The 20,895-nt window shown below is 48.7% G+C and overlaps 1 protein-coding gene across 2 annotated transcripts; it reads right to left on the bottom strand.

Annotated features, from left to right (window-relative positions):
• Positions 1 to 7,970: 7,970 nt before the first annotated feature.
• Cxcl12 (C-X-C motif chemokine ligand 12) lies at positions 7,971 to 20,662 on the bottom strand. 2 transcript variants are annotated; one of them, XM_005365073.3, is made up of 4 exons: positions 20,504 to 20,662; positions 17,622 to 17,739; positions 15,671 to 15,757; positions 7,971 to 13,200 (listed from the first exon to the last, which is right to left on the bottom strand). In XM_005365073.3, the coding sequence occupies exons 1-4, from the start codon at positions 20,562 to 20,564 to the stop codon at positions 13,107 to 13,109; spliced, it is 360 nt and encodes a 119-aa protein (XP_005365130.1). In that variant the 5' UTR covers positions 20,565 to 20,662; the 3' UTR covers positions 7,971 to 13,106. The 2 variants fall into 2 exon arrangements, with proteins under 2 accessions (XP_005365130.1, XP_005365131.1); XM_005365074.2 differs by having other exon boundaries at positions 7,971 to 10,726.
• Between the last annotated feature and the right edge of the window lie 233 nt (positions 20,663 to 20,895).

Below are 20,895 nucleotides of genomic sequence, written 5' to 3'. Positions count from 1 at the left end.
ATGGACTGGAGCTCTCTGAAAGGAAGAACTGGAAAGAGCTGGTCCTGGGTGAGCCTGGAAGGTCCCCATGGTGGTCAAAGGGAAAGCTAGTGCCCTGGGGCTCAGGAACGCCCATGTGATCTGGGCCAACAACCCCAAGTTCGGAACTGCCTAGAAAGAAGCAAGGACAAGGTCAGCCTGTGGCTGCATCTGAGGCCTCGAATACTGGCTAAGTAAGACCAGTCACTCATCTTGGGCCCATTTCTATGACTACAGTTCACAAGATGGCTGTCACTGGGAATTCTGGGCACACCCTTTACCCCCAGCAACCCAAACCAAGCTCTTGGACACTAAGCCAACCTCTACTCCTCCCTAAGCTGGCCACCCTTCAGCAGACAATAAGCATCTCTCTGTAGGCCTGTCCAGAAATCCAAGGGCTGCAGAGGCCTATACCTAGGCAGGGCTGTGGGAAAGGCCTGGAAAATTCCAGAATGAAAGCAGAAGAAACTCACAGGGATGGGCTCATGTTAGGAGCAAACAGGTATCAGACTTCCAATGCATCACTTCTTGGTTGGGTCCATCCGTCAGGCAAATGGCCTCTAGTAGCTGATCCTTCATGGAACTTTCTGTTGACTTCTTCTCTGCTTGACAGTGTCTGTGGAATCACGCTCCTCTGGGGCCCCAGCCATGTCCTACAAGTCAGACATGTGCAGAAGCACCAAGAGCAAACACCTGACCAGAGGGATGTGCACTTGCAATGGTGGCTCCCCTTGTCCACCTGATCACTGACTGCACTGATCTAGACTTACAGGGTCCCTGCCCAACAGTGATCACCACTGTGGTCCTAAGGCCTGCAAAACTCAGGGTCTGGGGAGAGACAGGAGCCCTGAGAAGAAGGTACCTCTGGGTAAAGAGATGATTTTAAGCCAGGCCTACAGGACACAGGCAACTTCAGTTTATCTTGTGATAGATCCCAGTAAAGGGTCAGATGCCAGAGTCTGAAAAATATTGGCATGAACTGAATTTTGGCTCAAAGAATAACTTACCAGTGTTAAAGTTCTTTGCCTCTAACTGTCAAAATGAGCAAAGAACATGTGTAACATGTTAAAAGTCCTGTTGATTTATCAGGATTCTTCAAAACCTCTTTTAGTATTTCCCATGTCAGCCAGAAAGATCAATTAGGCAAAAAAGACAGACCAAGTCCATGGCATGGGGCCTCTAGCGATAAACCAGTGCATCTGGTCAGGGAGCACAGTGGAGAACAGCAGGAGAAGACAGCACAGGCATGCTATGTTGGTGGGAGGAAGCATCAGCCAGGGCTCTCTGAGGATGCTACATGGGCAGTAGGCAGAGGCCGCTTGTTCGTTTCCTGGCCACCCAGACCCGAAATAATCACGCAAAAATTGTATTAATTATAATACTGTTTGCCCAATAGCTTAAGTATATTTTTAGCTAGCTCTTATACCTTAAATTAACCCATTTCTATTATTCTGTGTATTACCATGAGGCCTGTGGTTTACTGACAAGGTTTCGGGGTGTCTGTCTCCTTCAGTGGCTACATGCATCTCTCTGACTCCACCTTCTTTTCTCCTCTATCTCTGCTTGGAATTCCAACCTTGCTCTGTTCTGCACTGACATATGCCCAAAATAGATTCTTTATTAACCAATAATGATAAAACATATTCCCAGCACACAGAGGGAAATCCCACAAGAAGGAAGGAGTGAGCCATGTGTTGTGAAGGCTGTGAAGAACTGCCTCAAACAACATCCCTGCTCACATAGGAGTCTGGTGTGAACAGGGAGGAATGTTTGGAGTGTCTGTAACAGAGATGGCAATACAAACCTTCATACACATTATTCCACATGAGACAGATCCCTGGAGGCTTTGAGCTGTGGTGTTGTGGCCTGTTATTGTCATAGACCATTCTGGCTTCTGTTGAAAACTGGATCAGTCAGGAGGCTAGGAATTCACGTGGCTCGGACTGAAATGGTAACACTATGAAGTGATTGGATTCTGGAAGCATTTTTCAAGTAGCTCACTGAGTCAAACAGAGTTGAAAGGGCAAACAACAAACCAGACAATTATAGGTCTTTGGCCTGAAGCATAGGAAGGATGGAGTAGCTGTACACAGAGATGGGGGAGATGGGTTATGAGAAAAGGGTTGTGAGTGGGTTTTCAATTATCTTACACACATTACATAGTGTGCAAGAGAAGGTATGTGTGGGTCTGGAAGCTCAAGAGAAAGGCTGGGAGGGAGTCAGCACTCAGATGAGTGTCTCCATGGCTGTACAGTGTTTGAGGCTGCACAGAAGGGGCACGAGGTGCTATGGCAGCAGCAAAGAGATAAGAAGCAGTCTGAAATAGTTCTGGATGTTTCTGTGCTGAGATGTCAAAGAGAAAGCAGGAGCAGTCAAGGGCCGTGAGAAAGTGAAAAGATGGAGAAATGTTTAGGAGGTGAAGTCCTGAAGGTGAAGCAGGAAGTGCAGGGGGGGGGAGGAGTACAATGTCACATGATGCTGATGGACCAAAGAGTCACAACTGGCTTTCCTGATGTGACTTCCTGATGGCCTTAACAAAGAATGTCCTCACAATGTAAGTGGAAGGATCAATGTTTTAATTGAAATCGAGTCAAGCCAGATAGGAGGGAAGAAAGCAGAAAGAAACATGGACCACGACGAAGGACTTTTGTGTGACAAGCAGCAAACTCTTTAGGGAGATACAAAGGTATGCATAAAGCATGGAAGTGCCTATATTTATTTATTTATTTAATAGTGTGAACTTGACTTTAGTTTGCACATGAAGTAATGGGTTTCACTGTGACATTTTCGTGTACATCCGTCATTATTTGTCATTATTCCCATTCCCCTCTCTCTCCCTGCTTGTTCCTATGCCTCCTCTGCCATCTCACTGGCTCCCTTCCCAATCCTGGAGCGCCTTCTGCTATCATGGCAACTATACTACACTGTCTATTCTGGCCCTCCTCACCCCAGACCTCCCCATCCTGACTTACAGACCTGTCCTAGTTTCCTTTCTAGTGTGGTGGGAAACCCCATCACCAAAAGCAACATAGAGAGGACAGGGTTTGTTTCACCTTACAGCTGGCAGTCCATCATGAAGAAACATCTGCTCAGGGACTCAAAACAAGGCAGGAAGCTGGAGGCAGGAACTGAAGTAGAGACCATGTAGGAAGGTTGTGTATTGACTTGTTCTCCATGGTCCACTCTGCTTGCTTTTTTATACCACCCAGAACCTCTTACCCATGGGTGCCAAACCACACAGTAGACTAGACACTTTCACATCCGTCATTGGTCAAGAAAAAGCCCTACAGACCTGCCACTAGGACAGAAAAAATTGCAACGTTGTCCTTCTGGGTTTCATTTTGCTTAATGTCATCATCTCCAGGCCCATCCGTTTCCAAAAGACATGACTTCATTCTTCATTACAGCCAAATACAATTCTCATGGGTGTGTCTTTATCTATCTATCTATTCACTTATTAAAGAACCTTAGGCTGATTCACCCTATTTTGGCACCAGTGTTACTACTACAAGAAATGTGTGTTTCTCCTTTTCTAGCACCACCAGCACTAGCATCTGCTGTTTTCTTCCTGGGGTCAGAAGGGATCTCAGAGCAGTTTTGCTTGCATTTCTATGACGGCTAATGGTGTCAGTACTTTTCCAAATATTTCTTGGTCATTTGTACCTTTTCTTATTTGTATCATCCCCTCCCTTCTTCCCCCCAAACATTTAACTTTTTGTTTCATTGACTCTTAGATTATTCTTTACCTTATATTTCATTAATTTCTTCCCTGGTTTTCATTACTTCTTTCCAATTGCTATTAGGTTTAGTTTGCTCTTGTTTTTAAAGACGTTGGTATACATCATTAAGTTATTTATTTGCGATATCTCTGATTTCAGGATGTAAACACTCACATTAGACATTTTCTTCTTAGCTTTGTCTTAGCTGTACTCCCAAGTCTTGCTGTAGATCATGGGAAAGAGAAGAACCCATAAGCTCCACATGCTGTTGAGCCTGTCTGTGTTGAACAAGTGTCCATTGTCTCCCAGACCTGTTCTCAATGCAGCTTCTCTTCTGTGCATACCAGAGGTCTCTGCTGGCCACATTTACCTTCAAAGTCTGCAGGCTAAACAGGTTCTCCTACTCCTATGGTACTCTTCAGATCCTAGTCCCTGAGCTGGTTAATGTTCCAGCTGGGGGATGTTTCCCAAGTGCATGAGTAATATGGGAGGCAATGGCAGCACTGAGAGCCGCACAGGCATCCCAAAGTATGTGCTGGAGCCTCCACAGCAGTAGTGGAAGATAAAGGGCTTCCAAAGTTGACTCACTTGCTGACCCCAGGCTCCGGGATAGGAAAGTTCTGAGTTCTTCTCTGCTGATGAGGTTATCTGTACTTTTCAGTTTGTCAGTATCTGTCCTTCCCACGCACGGCCATTGCTTTCCAGGGCTGTTTTTCACACTGGGATGGTTAAATTCAAGTACTGTGTCTTGTGATGGTTTCCAGTTTTCTACCCCAGGGTAGCTCAGTTTTAAACAATAGGTTCACTCTCAATACAGAGCCAAGCCACTGTCTTCTGAGTCATAGAGAATGAATACCAAATACAGACCATCGAGATGGCTCAGCAATTATTCGTCTTTGGAATAGAGTTTTATTTTTTTTTTCTTATTCAGACTCGTCCTTTGTTGGGTCACAGCTAGGCAACTTGTGGTTTGCAAATTAACTAGAAGCCAATATGTTCTTTTTCTTTTTTTTTAAGATTAAAAAAAAGATTTACTTCCTTTTATTCTCCATGTACCTGTGAGTGAGTGCACGCATTAGGTATACATATCATATGAGTTGCAGTATGTGTGAAGGTGGGACTTACAGGCTGTTGGGGGCTAGTCTATGTGGGTGCTGGTGACTCAGCCTGGGTCTTCTCCAAGAACAGAAAGTTCTTTTAACCACCCTTCAAGCATTTCCCCAACCACAATCTTTTTCCCCACCAGAGAGATAATGTTAGCATGTTGTTATAGAGCAGGGTCATCCAACCTGCAGCGTGTAACCCAGAAAAGTTATGAATGCAGCCCAACACGAAACCACAAACTTATCTGAAACAGTATGGAACTATTTTTGGTAACTTGATTACGTGGTTCTTGAGAGCGAGTTTTGAAGATGACGATATCATGCCACAATATCATGCAAAATAAACTTATGTGTGCTCTTAATGTTTCTATGCAAGTATGTCTTCAATTTTATTGAGGTTTGTGGCTTCCAATCGTGTTATTTCCTAAGCACAGACTCTCACATCGGCACCGGCAGACATTACATGTGCTCATGGTAACTTGGGGAGTGAAACATGGCCATTGTCAATGCAGACCTAACCTACCATTACGAATGATATTCCGTGTTGCTTAGAAGACAGGTAAGTATTCTTACTTGATGAAGGGTGTTGCGCACTTCAGCTATGCCCTGTGGTCTGTCTGCTGCATTTTACAGTTGGCCCTCTGCCTCACCCAGCATTCCATGAGTCATACAGCAGTCCACAGGAACTATGATCTTTACAAGTCTGAGTGCCCAAGCATCTCTTGCCACCCTCCCCCACCCTTGCATTCTCAGCAACAACAGGAGGGCCTGGCTTCTCTCTGCCTTGTTCCTCCTTGGTCTCATGGGCCAAGATGTAGACACTTCCCTGTTTAAAGCAAAACTTAACAGAGTACAGTTGCTGAAAATTGAGAGCGGATTATAGCCCAGGAAGAGCACCAGCCCTTGGCTGTTGGTGTTGGCCTGTGGACATCAATTCTCCTTTCAAATATGCTCTAAACACACGCCATGACCCGGTCCTGGGAATAAGTCCTCGTGCAAGACATATAGAGCTTCTGTCTCAGCAGGGCACTCCAGGGTGGACTTCACCTGGAAATTCATAGTCTTTGGCTTATTATTGCACACACAGGCTGGGAGTGGGTTCTAAAACTTGTCAGGCACTCCTGGGGCTATAGTCCTAGACAGGCCAGTGGATGTTCAACTGTAGCCCCACAGGTGATTCTGGCTCAGTCAGTTTGGTGCTAGTGGGTGTCTTTAGGGAAGGAAGACAATTCAGGCCCTAAAAGGACTCTGAGCTTGTTCTATATGAGGAGAGCCTGGGCAATGTCTCTGTGTCTTTGATCAATTTAGGGCAGCAGGAATAGTGTAGGACACTTCTATGGTCTCAATAATCCTTCATTGGAGTTTCATCTAAAACCATGACGTGGGCTATAAGTAGATCCCTGGGGAAGCTTGGCAGGGGGCAAGGAGATCTCTAGCAACTCTCTCTGCAAGCACTGGCCTGTGGCCTCCTTACCTGGCCCACTTGGTTGAATGGACTTAGAAATGGCTTTTTGGTGTTGGTGGAAGCTTTCTTTCTAAATGGAAGCAGACTTAGAGTATCGGGAGCCCAGGGCAGGGTGTATGGGCCAATCCCAGTGCCTTCTAAGCTTCTCTACTGTAGGCTCCCTGGTCTCTTATCCACACCTCTCTCTCTCCCTGGATCCTGTAGTTCACATTTTAGCCTTCTCTGCTTCTCCTCTAACTACCCGCAGCCCAGAGTGTAAAGTCCTCTGTGTGAGCACAGAAAGAGAGAAGCAGAATGTCAGGCTGTTTGAAACATATCTCTGTATCCCGGCAACAAGACTGGCCCATGCATCTGGTCACCCCCAGTCCATGGCTATGCTGGAATCCCCATGTGCAGCCCTTATGGAGCAACTGCTGCTTTTAATTCATACAAAATTCCAGTGTGCTCTGTAGACTGGCTCTCAAAAGAGCGTCCTTTCTCTCATGTCCCAGAGAGCTTTCACTGTAGCCTAAATTAGATGCTGTTTTCTGCCATGAGCTTCCCTCACACTGGCTGTCCTGTGCTGTTTGGAAGTGTTTCTTCTTTGCACTTGGAGAGGGAAAGGGGCATGGTGTGTTGTGAACATGGACTATTTGGAGTGAGAGTTGGTAGTCAGGTCCTGGTACTGAAATAACAGCTTAGTGTTCTTGTGAGAACGTTGATCTGACCCCAAGGAACCAACAGGGACCAATGGAAAGCTCCTCCTGATCATTGACTGTGGGGAGTGGGTACAATCTCATCACTGGAGTTTTGAGTGATGAGGGGCTGCTTGAGGTGCAAATTCAACCCTTATTATTCTAGCTCTGTGAAGATCATAGCACAGGAGTGGTGAGGGAGAACCTTCTGGGATCACAGGCGTGAGTCTTTTCTGCCATGCTAGCTGATCCTATATCCTCTCCCAGTCTAATCCTTTGTTCTAGGTGGGAAATGACGTAGACCCTGAGAGCAACCGCCATGGCCTCCAATCCTTCTTATTCTCATGTGTGGTATACAACTTAGAGCTCACATCACTACCCTAGAAGTAATAGGAAGCTTGCAAGTACGGAGGTGGATGTGGAGATGTGTGGGCTACTAACATCGTACACTTAGACATCTGGGGCTCAGGGCTGGCCTCCTCTACAAAATGGCTGAACATAGACTGGAGAGAATCTGAAGGACAAACTGTAAGAGGCAAGGGATCTATGGAGGAAGCAGGCCTGCAGCCATCGACAAATCCACCTTAGCTTCCATCAGTGCCCTTACCCAGCACAGGCACATGCAGAATGCTGTGGTTTCCAGATGTGTTCTGGGACAGGGTCTGTCCTCTGCTGCCTTCTACTACCAGCACCAGTGTGTGCAGGGTGGGCCCTCCTCCCCGACAGCTGTGGGACAAACTCTTGTGACTTCACACGAAGCCATTGCTTGTGCGGTGAAGAACTGGCTAGCACCTCAGGAGCAATCCAGGTCATCTGGAGAAAAGGGAACACCTTTAGCCCTGTAGAGATTGTCTGGCACCAGCAGTTAGACCAAGGAGCGTGAGTACCAGCTCTCTGGCTAAGACCCCAGGGCGCCCAGAGTAAGGTTTGAGGGGTAAGACCAAGAGTGGGAAATTCCACATGGCAACGCTCACTGCAAATTCTTGGCAGCTGGATTTAAATACAGATCTTTATTAGGGAAATTATAGGTGAAGGTACATCACTTTCACTGATATGACTTCCAAGTAGAAATGGCTTCTCAAATAACTGTCATATATTAAAGACGAGAATAAAAAGGCACACACTGCACATAGGAAGCTGCCTTCTCCTGGGTCATTTTCACATTATCTGGGAGACACAACTGAAACAAAACACAGCATTCACCACATGCAACACGGAACCCATCGCTGCCCGGGCACTGCAAGCCCGTCCAGGTTGGCAATCACTTTTGGCTGGCTGGTTCTGTGAACTTGGCAATGGCTGGAGTCTCCTGCGGACTTTGTAGGTTTCTATGGAACATTTTGAGGAGTGAGATTATTTACCTTAAGATGGACCAGGGAAGCTGTGTAAGGGAACAGCTCTCCGGCTCTCATCTTCTGCGCATTACCTGGAGAGGGTGACTGGCCTCTGGGAGGAGGCTCCTGGTGACGCCCCGGATGAGGCAATCACCCGTGAGAAGACAAACAGAACCCACTGGAGAGGTCTACCATCCCAGGCCAGGTCCCAAGGAGGAAGGCAACTTTTTGTTCTTGTGACCCCCTCTCAAAGCTGAACAAAGAGCCAGATGACTCTGCCCCCACTTTCTTGTTAGAGACCCTTTGTCCTTGGGAGCCAGCAGCAGCACAGGGTAAACAACACAAGGCACAAATCTGGGCTTCCACACAAAGCAGACTGTAAGTCCCCAACCCCCATTCCCTATCCAAATGCAAAGGCTGGTAATAGAGGGGCGGGCTGCCTGGCAGGTTACCTAGTGCCCAAGGGAAGATGGGACGAGGAGGGCGTGAGTTCCAGCAGGGACAGCTAGGTGTCCCCAGTCAACAGCAGATCGCTGACACGCTGGGCTTGGATTTTGAAAGCAAAGGAATGGGGGATTAAGGTGGAGAGAGACTTTTCCTATGTAAATGTACTATTTAAATGCATATTTGCTTTAGGCTGGCTGTCGCCAGTCAGAAACTGACAAAGCAGAAGAACCGACACACGCCAAGTCTCCCCACAGTTTCCACCCTCATCTTTTACAAAGGATCAACAACTATAGTGAAGAGGAAGGGCTGTGCTTGCTCCCAAGCAGCATCCTCAAAACCCTGGGTGAGATGCAAAGTGGCTGCTGCCCTAACATTGTAGTTGTGTGGTATCTGGCCCAGGGGCACGGCATGGTCATTTCAAAGGGGCTCAGAACAATTCCCCTCTGAGGGTCCATCGCTGCCCCCTTAGCCGCATGCCCCACATCCTAACTGGCTTAAGCATTTTCGTTTTTGTTCCAGTTTGATCAAAATCTTGCTGGATGGATTTTTCCTTCTTCTGTGAAGTCAACTTAAAGGACTATTTATAGAAATGCTCCCCTCCCCCCGACATTGCTAACGTCACAATTCTACAGATTATTTACTCCCAAACACCTGTTTTTGATCATTCTCTTGCTTCCTCCATCTTACTTGGGTGTCCATCCAACTGGACAAGGGAGCTCCCCCCGCTTTTCCCTTCTCTTCTTCCCACATCTGTTTCATTTGAAACTGCAGAGGACAAAACACTTTCAGGGCCACAGTCAAGCCGCAGGACCAACACCAACACCTGTTAGGCTGTCCCAAGGGGAAAGGGGCACAGTGTTATCTGTGACAGCAAAGGTGCCCGGCAGCTACCAAGACAGGGATGGCAGCACTGCCCTGCCAGTGGTGAGGAAGATCGATCTAGGGTTGAATCTTTGATTCATTGACTTTAAAAAATAATGGAAAATAATTGGGCACCGTTATTCCTCAATAAAATGTTGTGTTTGATGTCACCACAGTTTTAAGGTGACAGTTACGAAACCATGAGGCTCAACAGTCCTCAGACCTAAGTGCTGGTGCTAAACCACCTTGCTTTGTTTGGCTTCGTGTGTCCAACGTAACCCTGCGAGCAGCAAGGAAACCAAGGCTGTTTACCTCCATGACCAACCACAGCCTGGATCTCAGGGCCAGCTCCTCATACTCAGCCTTTGCATTTGGATTAGAGACAGTGCACGAACGAGACATTGGTCATGGGTGACAACATGGACTTTGAACAAAAGCAGGGGGCTGAACAGACAAGATTCCAAACAAGACATACATGTGCACAGGGTTTTCGGGGGACACCAGACATTCTCCTTTCTTTCTTGCTGTCCCATTTGAATAAAAGAGTTCACCTTGCAAGAGTCCTTTTTCAGGGTCACGGAGACAGTCTTGGAGACACATGGTGATGGATGAGGAAGAATGATGAGCATGATGGGATGAAGAAGGAGAGCATGGGATGAGGGCGGATCTCACTCTTCCTGGCCTCACACGCCTGCCTCAGCTGGGGAAAGCCCTGCAGTCTTTGGGGTGGGGGCACCCAGTTCCCATTAAGAAAAAGGGTACCCCTCCTGTCTCAGCTCCAAGAGACAAACCTGGGGAGCCCTTATTCAGAGAAGGTCCTCCATGGCACAGATACGATAACAAAGGAAATAATATAGTGACTTTGGCCTGTCACCAATGACACTGGATAATCAGACTAAATGAAATAAACACCATGTATCTTGCTACATAATCAAATAGTGAAAATACAGCAAATCGTGCAAAGCAAGTCCCTCGGAAATGGCTTCAGCCCTGCTCAGGAGCAGAGGAAGTGGCTGTGGGCCCTTCCCTAACACTGACTTCAGACCTAGGCTCCTTCTGTAAGCTCCTCAGGCGTCTGACCCACGCCTCTCACATCTTGAGCCTCCTGTTGACAAGAACAAAGGAGACACCATTAAGGCAGATTCTCACCACCACGTGCCTGGATGCTGCATGGCTTGGCAGGAGCCACAGGCCCTACTCCTGATTTCAGCTTGCTGCCATGTGTCTTCCTTCCGAGGTCGGAGAGAGTGGGAAAGCAGGGAAGGGCACGGCCAGGGCTGATGCTCGGGGTCTGGATGACGGTGGTAAGCAGAAGACAGATGAACAGGTAAAGCACAGGGTGAGGCACACACACACTGGCATGGGAGGCATGGTACACGGAGCACATGACAAGGCACTCTGCCTTAAACTCAGGACTCTGATGTTGAGACTATGTATCTACGCCAGCAACAGCAGGCACTGTGTCCCCAGGCATCCCCAGGCCTCAGAACTCCAAGAGGCACCTCCCACAGCTTCCATCAAAAACTCATCTTTCTTTTAAAATCTCTTGGCTGGTGCCGCATCACCAGAAGAAGAGGTTCTGGCACTCAGAAGGTGGCCTCTGGGGCTGCATGTCCTCCCAGAAGAAATCTGTGCGGGATAGTGTAAGGACCACCCCTCACCTGCTTATGAGCTGACAGGAGCACATCCTGTGTCAGCCTCTCACAAGATGCAATCAGCTTCTCGGGCATTTCCATGGTGACTCTGTCCATCAGGCTGCAGTTGCCCATCAGAAGGGCATCATAAGCCACTTTAGCACAGAGGGGCTCCTGGGAGCCACATAAGGACAGGTAGAGCTTGCTATGGTTCCTAAGTGATGGTCCACTCTCTTCATCTCTGCAGCCTGCTTCTCTAGGACTTGGAGGCAGAGTCTATGGGCATTTTTAAAAGTGGTCTTCCACCTCAGGGCAGCCTCAGTTTGGCCTTTGGCTCCTAGGGGCAACAGTTCTCCCCAGGGTCCTGGAAGGGCTAGGCTCATTTTTCTATGCAAAGCTGTGGCATGGGCACAGGTCTGTCCTCCAGATGTGTTTTAGTAATAGTAGGAGGACCCCAGCTGAGGCCACTCTGAGCCCAGATTGCAGCTGCTAGCACAAGGACGGGCAGTGACCCTGGGCCTGAAGAGGGGCTCACTCGGAGTCCAGCTTGCTCTCCTCAGCTCTGAGGAGGGGATATGGGCTGGCTTGAGCTGTCCAGATAAAGGGTAACAGCTGGTAACACAGGTCTTCCCTGAAGCTCCCTAGCAGGATGGGTGCCAGCAAGGATCATGAAAGGCTGTATCTCTAATGCTAGAACCGTAAGGAGCACATCCAGGGGTACAGAACTTAGGGACCCAGGAGAGTGGGACCCACGGGCCCCTGGGCTTCCTTCCTCTGATCCATTGGCTGCATCTTCAGATCATTTCCGTTTTCTGCCCTGATTATGAAAATTCTACGCAGAGGTCTGGAGTCCAAGATGTGTGTGTTTACACGAGGTGAAGAGGAGGGTCAAGAAATTCAAATAATCCTCTTTCAAAACACTGCTAAAATCAGAGCTTTTCACCCTAGCCTTCCAATCCAAACTGGCACCAAAAACACAAAAACATAAAGACATAGATTGCCAGGTGGGGGTGGGGTGGGATAGTAGAATATTCTAGAACTTTAACCCAATTCACTGAAGGCAGACATCTCAAGAGTTAAGACGGAGGCAGCTGTGCCCAGATAGCACAGCATCCAAAGGGATGTTGGGAGCAAAAGGACAGACTAAAAAGTCCCTGAAGCTGCTGGCCCTTCAGTAAGTTCCAGAGCACATCTGTCCTCCCCACAAGGGACCCGTTTAAAGATTCTAAAGTGAGTTGTCCAACGAAAAGACTCCCTGAGAAGCAGCTCACATCTGTTTTCTGAGAAGTTATCATTCCTCCTGCTCACCCAACAGTCTGTAGATACCCTTCTGGGCTGGCGCCAAAGCTGCTCACACAGTCAGGGGAGCAAGTCATCTCACGTCCTGAGAAGGCCACAAGGGGTAGTGTGGCTGAGGGGAAGCCATATGCCCTTTCCTGGCTAAGCAGACCATCTGGCCTTCATAGGATTGTAGACTTTGGGTGTGAGCCTTGGGAACTCCTGGCCAGGGGCTCAGCTCGGGGCAATGCTACCAGGCTTGGCAGGTCCTCTGTGGCTTAGCTTCCACCCCAGTCTCTGGACATCTATGGGTTTTTTGTTTTTTTTTTTTCATAGCTTAGCAGACGGAGCAAGGCCTTAAGAAGCGCATAAATACAGCAGCTGGTGTGGCCACCAGGGCAGACAAGTCTGAGCATCTGCCCAAGATGTGAGGGTCTGCCCTGGGAGAGGGAAGAATTTACCATCACGTGTGAGCACCTGCCCGGGGTGTGGGGTCTGTCCCCGAAGAGGGAAGGGCGAGTTACAAAGCGCCAGGGCAGAACGCACAGTGGTCCATCTGCAGGAAGCAGGTAACTAGTTTCTCTTTTTCTGAGCAGCCTTTCTCTTCTTCTGTCGCTTCTTTTTTCCTATCTTTTCTTTTTTCCCCACTTTTTCTTCTCTGCGCCCCCTTAGATAAAATTAGTAGAACCATTAATCACATTGCAACACACAGGAGTGTATCTCAGTTCACACAATATTTGGCATTGCCTCATGAGCCAATTTAACTGTCTTCAGTTTGAGGCCTGGAGGCCCCTTGGCAAAATGAGGCTCATAAACAATGTATTAAAGTAAACTAGACATTTCCCGCCACCCAAAAGTTAAACAGGCTGCCCTAACCCTGTGACCCGGGAACTGCTGACAGCGACTGCCACTTTGCCAGGCAGGTTCTGGTTCTTAGCCGCGTTTGCCATAGCTCACCCTGAGGCAGGAATGCGCAGAGGTGAACTCTGCCTTGGCCACAAATCTGCATTTCAAATTAACAAAGCACCAGAGGCTGGAGGCCCCAGGCTCAGGCAGCCCTCCAGGAAGGCTTGGAAAGGCAGCATGATTGATCCCACCTCTCTCTTCTGGATGCTGGGGAGCATCCCTAGGGATAACTGAGATTGTTCTAGAGAGCTAGGGAGAGAGATGGTTAGCAGAGCTTTATTAGAGCAACTGGTTTGTGACTGTCACATTAAAATGATTCAAGCTAAATGATATTTAATGATTTATGGGGTGAGGCCACCTGTTCCTACAAAAGCTTGATATTAAATGGCCTGGAGTCATGGGATTTTTTACATGGGAGACCAGGAAAGCTTGATATTACTGAGGTTGAGTCTGGGGATTACATGAGGATGTTAGGAAAACCGAGGAGGGGGAGGAGGAGGAGGAGGAATTAGTGAGTCAGGTATTATTCACCAGAAAACAGAGTTCTGCTTCCATTGGGTTAAAAAAAAAATATACAAAAGCTTCCGTTGCGGACTCGGCCTGCATGGTGTTGCTCACCCGCAGACTTCAGGACGTGCAGAGCATCCACAGCACCTGACCAGCAGGTGGGCTAGTGTCTTACAATCTTCAGAAAGGTATCCATCTAACAACTAATGAATTTTTATTTCAGATAAATAAATTCCCACATACAGTAGGAGGCTTACAGCATGAAACAATTAGCGTTTTATTGCTAGTGCATAGAGTGTCACAGTTGATACAATTTCAGTACAAGTGGAAAAATACACTGTGGCTACATTGGAAAGCTGCAGTACATTTATATGTTGTATATTTTTCTTTACAAATTGCCAGTAGTTTAAGATCATAGAGATCATCTACTGACATTACTATGGCTCAACTTCAAATATATGAATTAACTACAAATATATTCTGAAGTACATTTGTTTTCCAAGGAAACATAAAAAGTGCACAAAAATATATGTAAAAAAAATGCCTTGCAAATAGTTACCAAAACCACCAGGGCCATCTGTGATCATAAGTATGAATCCGAGTTTTATCTTGTCTCCATTTCTAATTGGGACCTGAAATCCCCGCCGTGACTTCATGACAAGATTCTGGCTTGTTCATTATTATTATTATTTTTATCATCTCTGATATTTGAAGACTCGGAGCCCATGGAGCCACCATGGTGTTATATAGGACATAGAGGCAATTAAAAAATCAAATTCCTCAAAGTAAGTTCTCAAATTTAAACTTTTGTTTATAACTATGCTTCAGGCATGTTTTTGTGGGTAAATACAGGCACGTTCTCACATTATCCAGGAGGAGCTGGCTCCATTCTGCAGGAGGCCAAAGAGAAATCTCACAAAGGGCCCAAGTGAGAGGAGAGCAAAGAGAAGAGAGGGGGGAACACATCCCCAATCCCTCTCTTCCTTCTGATGCAGCATTGGTCGATCAGGATACAGAGCTGAGAAGCAGAAGCCAGATGAAGCATGCTTTTTGGAGGCAAGCAGAGCAGGAATGGCTAGGTAAGGGTCTCTGAGCACAGACCCCAGGGGTATCATTTACAGGAAGCCTCCTGTTTGTACCCAAATACAATCACTGAACTGGAAGGAGGTGAAGGCAACAGCCTCTGCCCAGCCCTGAGCTGCGTGAGACTCACAGCAAGGCATCTGTCGAGGGGCGCCCCCTGCAGGACCAGCTCTGCAGTGTTCCTCAAGCTCTGGAGGACAGTTCCTCTCTAGGGTTCCCTGCAAAGCCACCGCCTGCAACTGTGCCCAGAGACACCCAGGAAAAGAGAAGCTCCAAAGCAAACTGAATATAGACCTTGAAGTTATCACTGTTTTTAAAAATGAGCATGAGGATGAGGAGGATGAGGATGAGGATGAAGCTAACTGGTTAGGGTAATACAATTTCTTAGAAAAACCCCAGTTATAAAAGCTCCATTGTGCATGGGCGAGGGCATGGATGAATATAAGCTGCAATATCGTACCATATGCTATGGTGGAGTGTCTTTGTGCTGGCAAACCTCAGCATGACCCCTGTCAGTGCTGTCCCACTGGCCAGCCTGGCCAGGGTTCCGGCCCTCCTCCCTTCCACTGCCTTTTCATCTCCCACGGATGTCAACTTTTCTCGGGGGTCTACTGGGAAGTCCTTTGGGATGCCGTGCTTACTTGTTTAAAGCTTTCTCCAGGTACTCCTGAATCCACTTTAATTTCGGGTCAATGCACACTTGTCTGTTGTTGCTCTTCAGTCTTGCACTGCCAAAACAGAAGGGGAGACACTGTATAGCCAAGTGGAAGAGAGGCATTGCTTGGGCTCACCCAATACACCTCACTCAAGGGCCCAGCTGCTGCCCCCGGAAGCCGCTGGTTTGAAAGCTTCCCAAGGATTATGGGAAAGACATAGCACTTGAAGTGTGTAGTGTCCACCATTCTAGAGTTAGGAATGTGCTAATGATGCTTCCCAGGGGACACAGGGAAAAGACCTGGGGTGGGGGGGGAGCATTTGAGCTCTGGTCTTTGATGGGTATGCAGGAGCTTAGCAAGACAGTAAAGCAAAGGGGAAACCAAGATCAAATGCACTGAAGGAGTGGAAGTACCCCAAGGAGGTGGAGGAAGAGTGGGTACAGGATGCTCAAAGAGCCGCATGGAAGGGGCAAAAGGCTGTGACTTCATGGGGATGGTCTTGGAAACTTCTGGAAAGTACCCCAAGCGGCTTTAAAATTTCAATGGGTTGCATTGATAGCATATTGGACCCGACTTAAGGTTAGCACAGGAGGAAGAGCGCAGCTTTCCAGGGAGGGGAGGAGCAGTGAAGTAAAGAGAGACAGTTCAGGGGGGCAGGAGATAGGATAGAGGAATTGTCACAGCATGCTCCACGGTCTTGTTCTTATTGAAAGTTGGCTCAGTGTTCTTCTTCTCACCCTCAAAGTTTCCTGATGGGGAGACAAACTGATAAACTAATCCTTGTGATATTCTCAAAGTCCTGGATGCCAGGTAATTCTAATGCATTCTGAGAATCCTCCTCCCCAGACAATGAATGGTTCTGGGGAAAACTAACCAGTGTCCTGGGACAGGTAAACCTCTTACAGCAGGGTGTCCGTTAGTTAATAGTTGTGCAGAGGAAGGGTGTGACTTGAAAGAGGAAATGCGGAGTGCCCATCTGGGTACAGCCTTTTGTTAATTTAGCATTTGCCTAGACCCAATAGTTGTATCTGGCATTATGGGCTCAAGGGCCATTCCCCAGCCAGTGAACCAGCATGGCCTAGGCAAAACTAAATATACCATCTTTAAAAATACCTTCCACAAGAGAGTATTGTATTTTAATCAAAATAGTAAAAATATTCTTCATCTAGGTCTCTAAAGCATACTTGTATGTAACCAACACAGTTGCAGCAGCGAAGGCTGTAAAGGAAAAGTGATGAAGAAAAGAAAGAGTAAGCAGTTACTGTTGGGTGGGAAAACCCTAGGAAGGATAAAGGGTACAGCTCTTATCCCAGCTACTGGGTCCTTAGTCCATTTAGTTAAGTCGCCCGAGGATGTGAGCCCCTCCTAGGAGACTAAGCTGTCACCCTCCTCCAGCATGGGAGGACAGACTAGTACACACGCTGTCATTCTCCAGGGGTCTGAGTCTTTTACATCTCTCATTTATATGCGTTTGGCTTTTCTTGTTTCCCACCTAAATTTAAAGCAAACGCTGGCAGCTACCATCACCCTCTAGCGAAACAAAAAAAAGTCTCCAGACAAAGTGACCTTAAAACATTGGCCTTTCGGCAAGTGGTTAAAATTGACATTCACAGAATCCAGGTCTCATAATCTTTTTTGCTGTATGAGGAAGAATTAACTTGGGACACCAGAGTCTTGAAACTGACAGGCTCAACCGTCGTCAGTTGAAGGCCGACCTCAGTAAAGTCGACAGCTTTTTCTGTGCAGCGACAGAAAGCAGCTCGGGAAGAAGGAGAAACACCGAGAGCAACGGGTATCTGGGAAGAAGAGTAGCCTTTGAAACTCATGTCTGATGGCACATCAGAGTCCTCACGGTGGTAGCAGCTGCCACTAATTACGCCAAGTCTGAGGCTTCCTATCTTGTGCTCCTCTTTGGAGGGTGACGGCTAGGACTTACACGATCTGAAGGGCACAGTTTGGAGTGTTGAGGATTTTCAGATGTTTGACGTTGGATCTGGAGACATGGCTCTCGAAGAATCGGCACGGGCATCTGTAGCTCAGGCTGACGGGTTTCCCTAAGGGTGTGGAGAGAGAGAGAGAGAGCAGGGCCACTCGTTACTCTGTCTAGCGCTAGAGATTTGGGAGGTTAGATGGTGAAGAATCAGGAAACAGGCGGGAATGGTTACAGAGACATTCTTGCAACGAGCATCCTCTCTGCTAGGGAGAACAGTGAGATCCTACTGGGCTCAGCTTCTGTGGGACAAAGGGCAAAAGGACCTGGGGGAAATGGAGGAGGTTCGAGGCTCCCCCTCTTCCCTTGGGCTGGGCCTGAAGTTTTGAGGTGCAGGAGGAGGGGGTGGGATGCCATCTACCACCTGCAGCTTTCCCTCCTCCCACTCACCCTAAGCCCTGGAAATCACAAAAGAATCCAGAGGGGACACCCTGGATTTACCTTCTATCCTGCTTGCCCCAAAAGCTGGAGCCAAATGTGGCTTTTATGATCAGTACCTGGATGCCTAGGCCTCCTGGATCCTATTACCAGCTTTGTTTGCCAATTCCCCAATTTGCAAAATGCCATAATTGACACTCATTAGTGTAAATTAGCAGGGGGCTCCTTTAGAACTCCTCTTAAGACCCACCCTTCATGTCTAGAATTGCAAGCCCTGTGACCAGGCTCATAGCCGCCCCCACCAAGATTTTTATCCCAGCTCTATTTAATATCCCCAAATGTTTGAATTTATGGATCTTTTTTGCCAAAGTTTAAAAGTAAGGCTGAGAATAGTTAGTCCAGGGATTTTAAGTTTGCTTATTTAGAGTTCCAGGGGCCTTCTGGAGATTCTGAAATTCTGTTCCTTTGGGAAACAGCTGGAGAAGTGGATCAAATCGCATGGATGAAGGCTTATCTTTTCTTGCAGGTGTTATTTAGTCGAGGGATGGCGTGGCCTGGGAAGAGCAATGCACTTAGGCACCAAAGCAGAGAAAAAGCAGATTTCACATACATGCCAAAGTCCAGACCAGCTCTGCTGCCACCCTGGACTTGGGACCTAGAGATCTCGACTCATGGGGCCAGAGCGCAGCCCACTCTAACGTGGTTTCTCTAATCTGGCCTGAGAAGCCTCCTGCCCTGGATCTGACCAGAGAAGCCTATGATGCCTAGGATCTGGCCACTGAGTTGTATCAGCTAATTGGGCAAGACAAAAACCACAGCAAGGTTAACCACGCTGCAACTTGGGGACTGTGTAGGACCAGAAGGCACCCAGGTGCTAGGGGGTAAAGAAAACAACTCACTTTGGTAATGCAATGGCTCAATGGGTCCTGCCTAGAGAACAGGGTCCCATCCAGACACTGGATGGTAGAAGCCAACAATCGGACTCTTCCTAGAGTCAGAATATATCTGAGGGTGAGGCACCCCACTTACTCTGACGACTGCACTCCAGCCTCGAGGACCCGGGATCCTGCATTTCTGTCTCACACCCAATGTCCCAACTGTGACACTTTCAACTTCACCAGCGCATGCAGTTTTTAATGCCCAAATCATTAATGCCAGAGCATTAACCGAACACAAAGATCGAAATTGCCTGCCATTTGTGTTTCTTCCCCGATCAGCAATTCCCTACGCTTTTAGAGAACATTTCCCTCCCACCAAGCATTTCCAACCTTTCCAACCATACTCAGCCGAACACAGGTGGCAAAACCGGCTGTTCACCGGGTGAGAACACAGACTAACGCTCTGGTGCACTTGGGCCGCATACAGCTAGCAGCCTCACCGAGAGCCCCGACTGTCCCTCGGTTCTCTCCAGGAAACACCGCAGCCGAGGAAGGCAGGGTTTTGTTTTGTGTGTTCAGAGGCAATGGTTTGTTTTGTTTTGCAGCAGCGGTGTCTTGTAACAGCGCAGAGTTTTCTCTTCAGTGTCAAAAAAAGAAAACAAAATGAAAGCCCTTTCCCAGTGAAACGGGACACCACCCTGGGGCTGGGAGACTGAACTCTGCTGCAGCTCCCATTCCAGAGCAGAGGGCTCCGGGGCTGGCTACAAAAGCGCCCATCTGCAGGTGTGTTTGGGGGTTGGGGAGAGGTGTGTATGGTTTGGGTGACTACGGTGGCTTTGTCTAGCCCTATCCGGCGAAACAGAAAGGGGGCAGCGAAAAGATGCGCGCTCAGGTCCGCGTCGCTACGGACCAACGAACTGTGCAGAAGCGCTGCCCTAGTTGGTGGCGCGAGTTCAAGAGCTGCGCAGAGCCTGGTCCCGAGACCCTCAAAGGTACTGTAAGAGGACCCGCTTCGCTGGGGCGTGGGGGTGGAACGAAGAGACACGAAACTCAGCTGCCCCGTATCTATAACCAAGCCAAGCACTTTGAGCTACTTGACTGACGGTCAAGAGTTTGCTTACACACGCACCAACCTAACCTATCTCCCTCACCATAGGCTCCGGGACCGCGCTGCCCTTTCCTTCTGGAAACATCTGGGCGCGGGTGGCCACTAGCTGAGTACAGCTGGCGCGCTCTGGGACCCGCAGCCCAGGACACCGCCGCCCACGCTTTCATTCCACTCTGGCCCCAAGCTTGCCCAACAATTCTGCGGATCCTCTCCTGCAGTCCTCTCTAGGTCCTACGACCGCTCTTGGCAGAGCACAAAACCTCGGTGCGACGCGTGGGACACAGGAAAAGGCACCCGAAAGGAGTGCGCCCTGCAAAGTGGCTGCCTCAAGTTCGCTTGCGGTGCAGGGCTCCGAACGAGTTCTTTCTCCCCGACTCTGGAGCGGGCAGAGTAACCGAGGACCTGGGGAGAGCCACGGCGCAGAGCTGCTAGCCCTTCCCGGCCCGGGAGCCGTTTGCACTTACCGTCACTGATGCAGAGCGCGGCCAGCACCAGGGCCAGCACGGCGACGACCTTGGCATCCATGGCGTGGGCGGGAGGGCGCGCTGGAGGCTGCAGGGCTGGACAGCAGGAGGACACCGAGGTGGACCGAGAGTGAAAGTGCGGCAGCGGGAGGCGCGCGCTGTTCGCTTTAGAAGCGAAAGGCTGGTGGGGCGGGGCGGCGCTCGTCAAGGGGCGGGTCTGGAGTGTGGCTGGGGTCTCTGACGCGCATCCCCTGCGGAGTGGCCGCCCTTCCAGTCCCTCCCTCCCCTGCTTGGCGCCCTCGGTGTCCCGGGCCCCGCTGGGTGCTGGGACCTTTGATCTTCCCAGTCTCCAACCTGGACTGGCTGCTTGGATCTGGACTGCAAAGAGGCCG

The sequence above is a fragment of the Microtus ochrogaster genome, unplaced genomic scaffold, assembly GCF_000317375.1.
Source record: "Microtus ochrogaster isolate Prairie Vole_2 unplaced genomic scaffold, MicOch1.0 UNK1, whole genome shotgun sequence".
NCBI classification, from domain to species: Eukaryota; Metazoa; Chordata; class Mammalia; order Rodentia; family Cricetidae; genus Microtus; species Microtus ochrogaster.
The sequence above is the reverse complement of the archived record's forward strand: the minus strand, read 5'-3'. Positions and strand labels throughout refer to the sequence as shown.

What these genes read in the sequence shown, in the direction of transcription:
- Cxcl12 (XM_005365073.3), bottom strand. Translation starts at nt 20,564, where the DNA reads ATGGATGCCAAGGTCGTCGCCGTGCTGGCCCTGGTGCTGGCCGCGCTC. An exon ending in CGCGCTCTGCATCAGTGACG is followed by an intron (nt 17,740 to 20,503) that starts GTAAGTGCAAAC and finishes CCACACCCTTAG; the next exon opens with GGAAACCCGTCAGCCTGAGC. An exon ending in AACTGTGCCCTTCAGATCGT is followed by an intron (nt 15,758 to 17,621) that starts GTAAGTCCTAGC and finishes CTGTTTTGGCAG; the next exon opens with TGCAAGACTGAAGAGCAACA.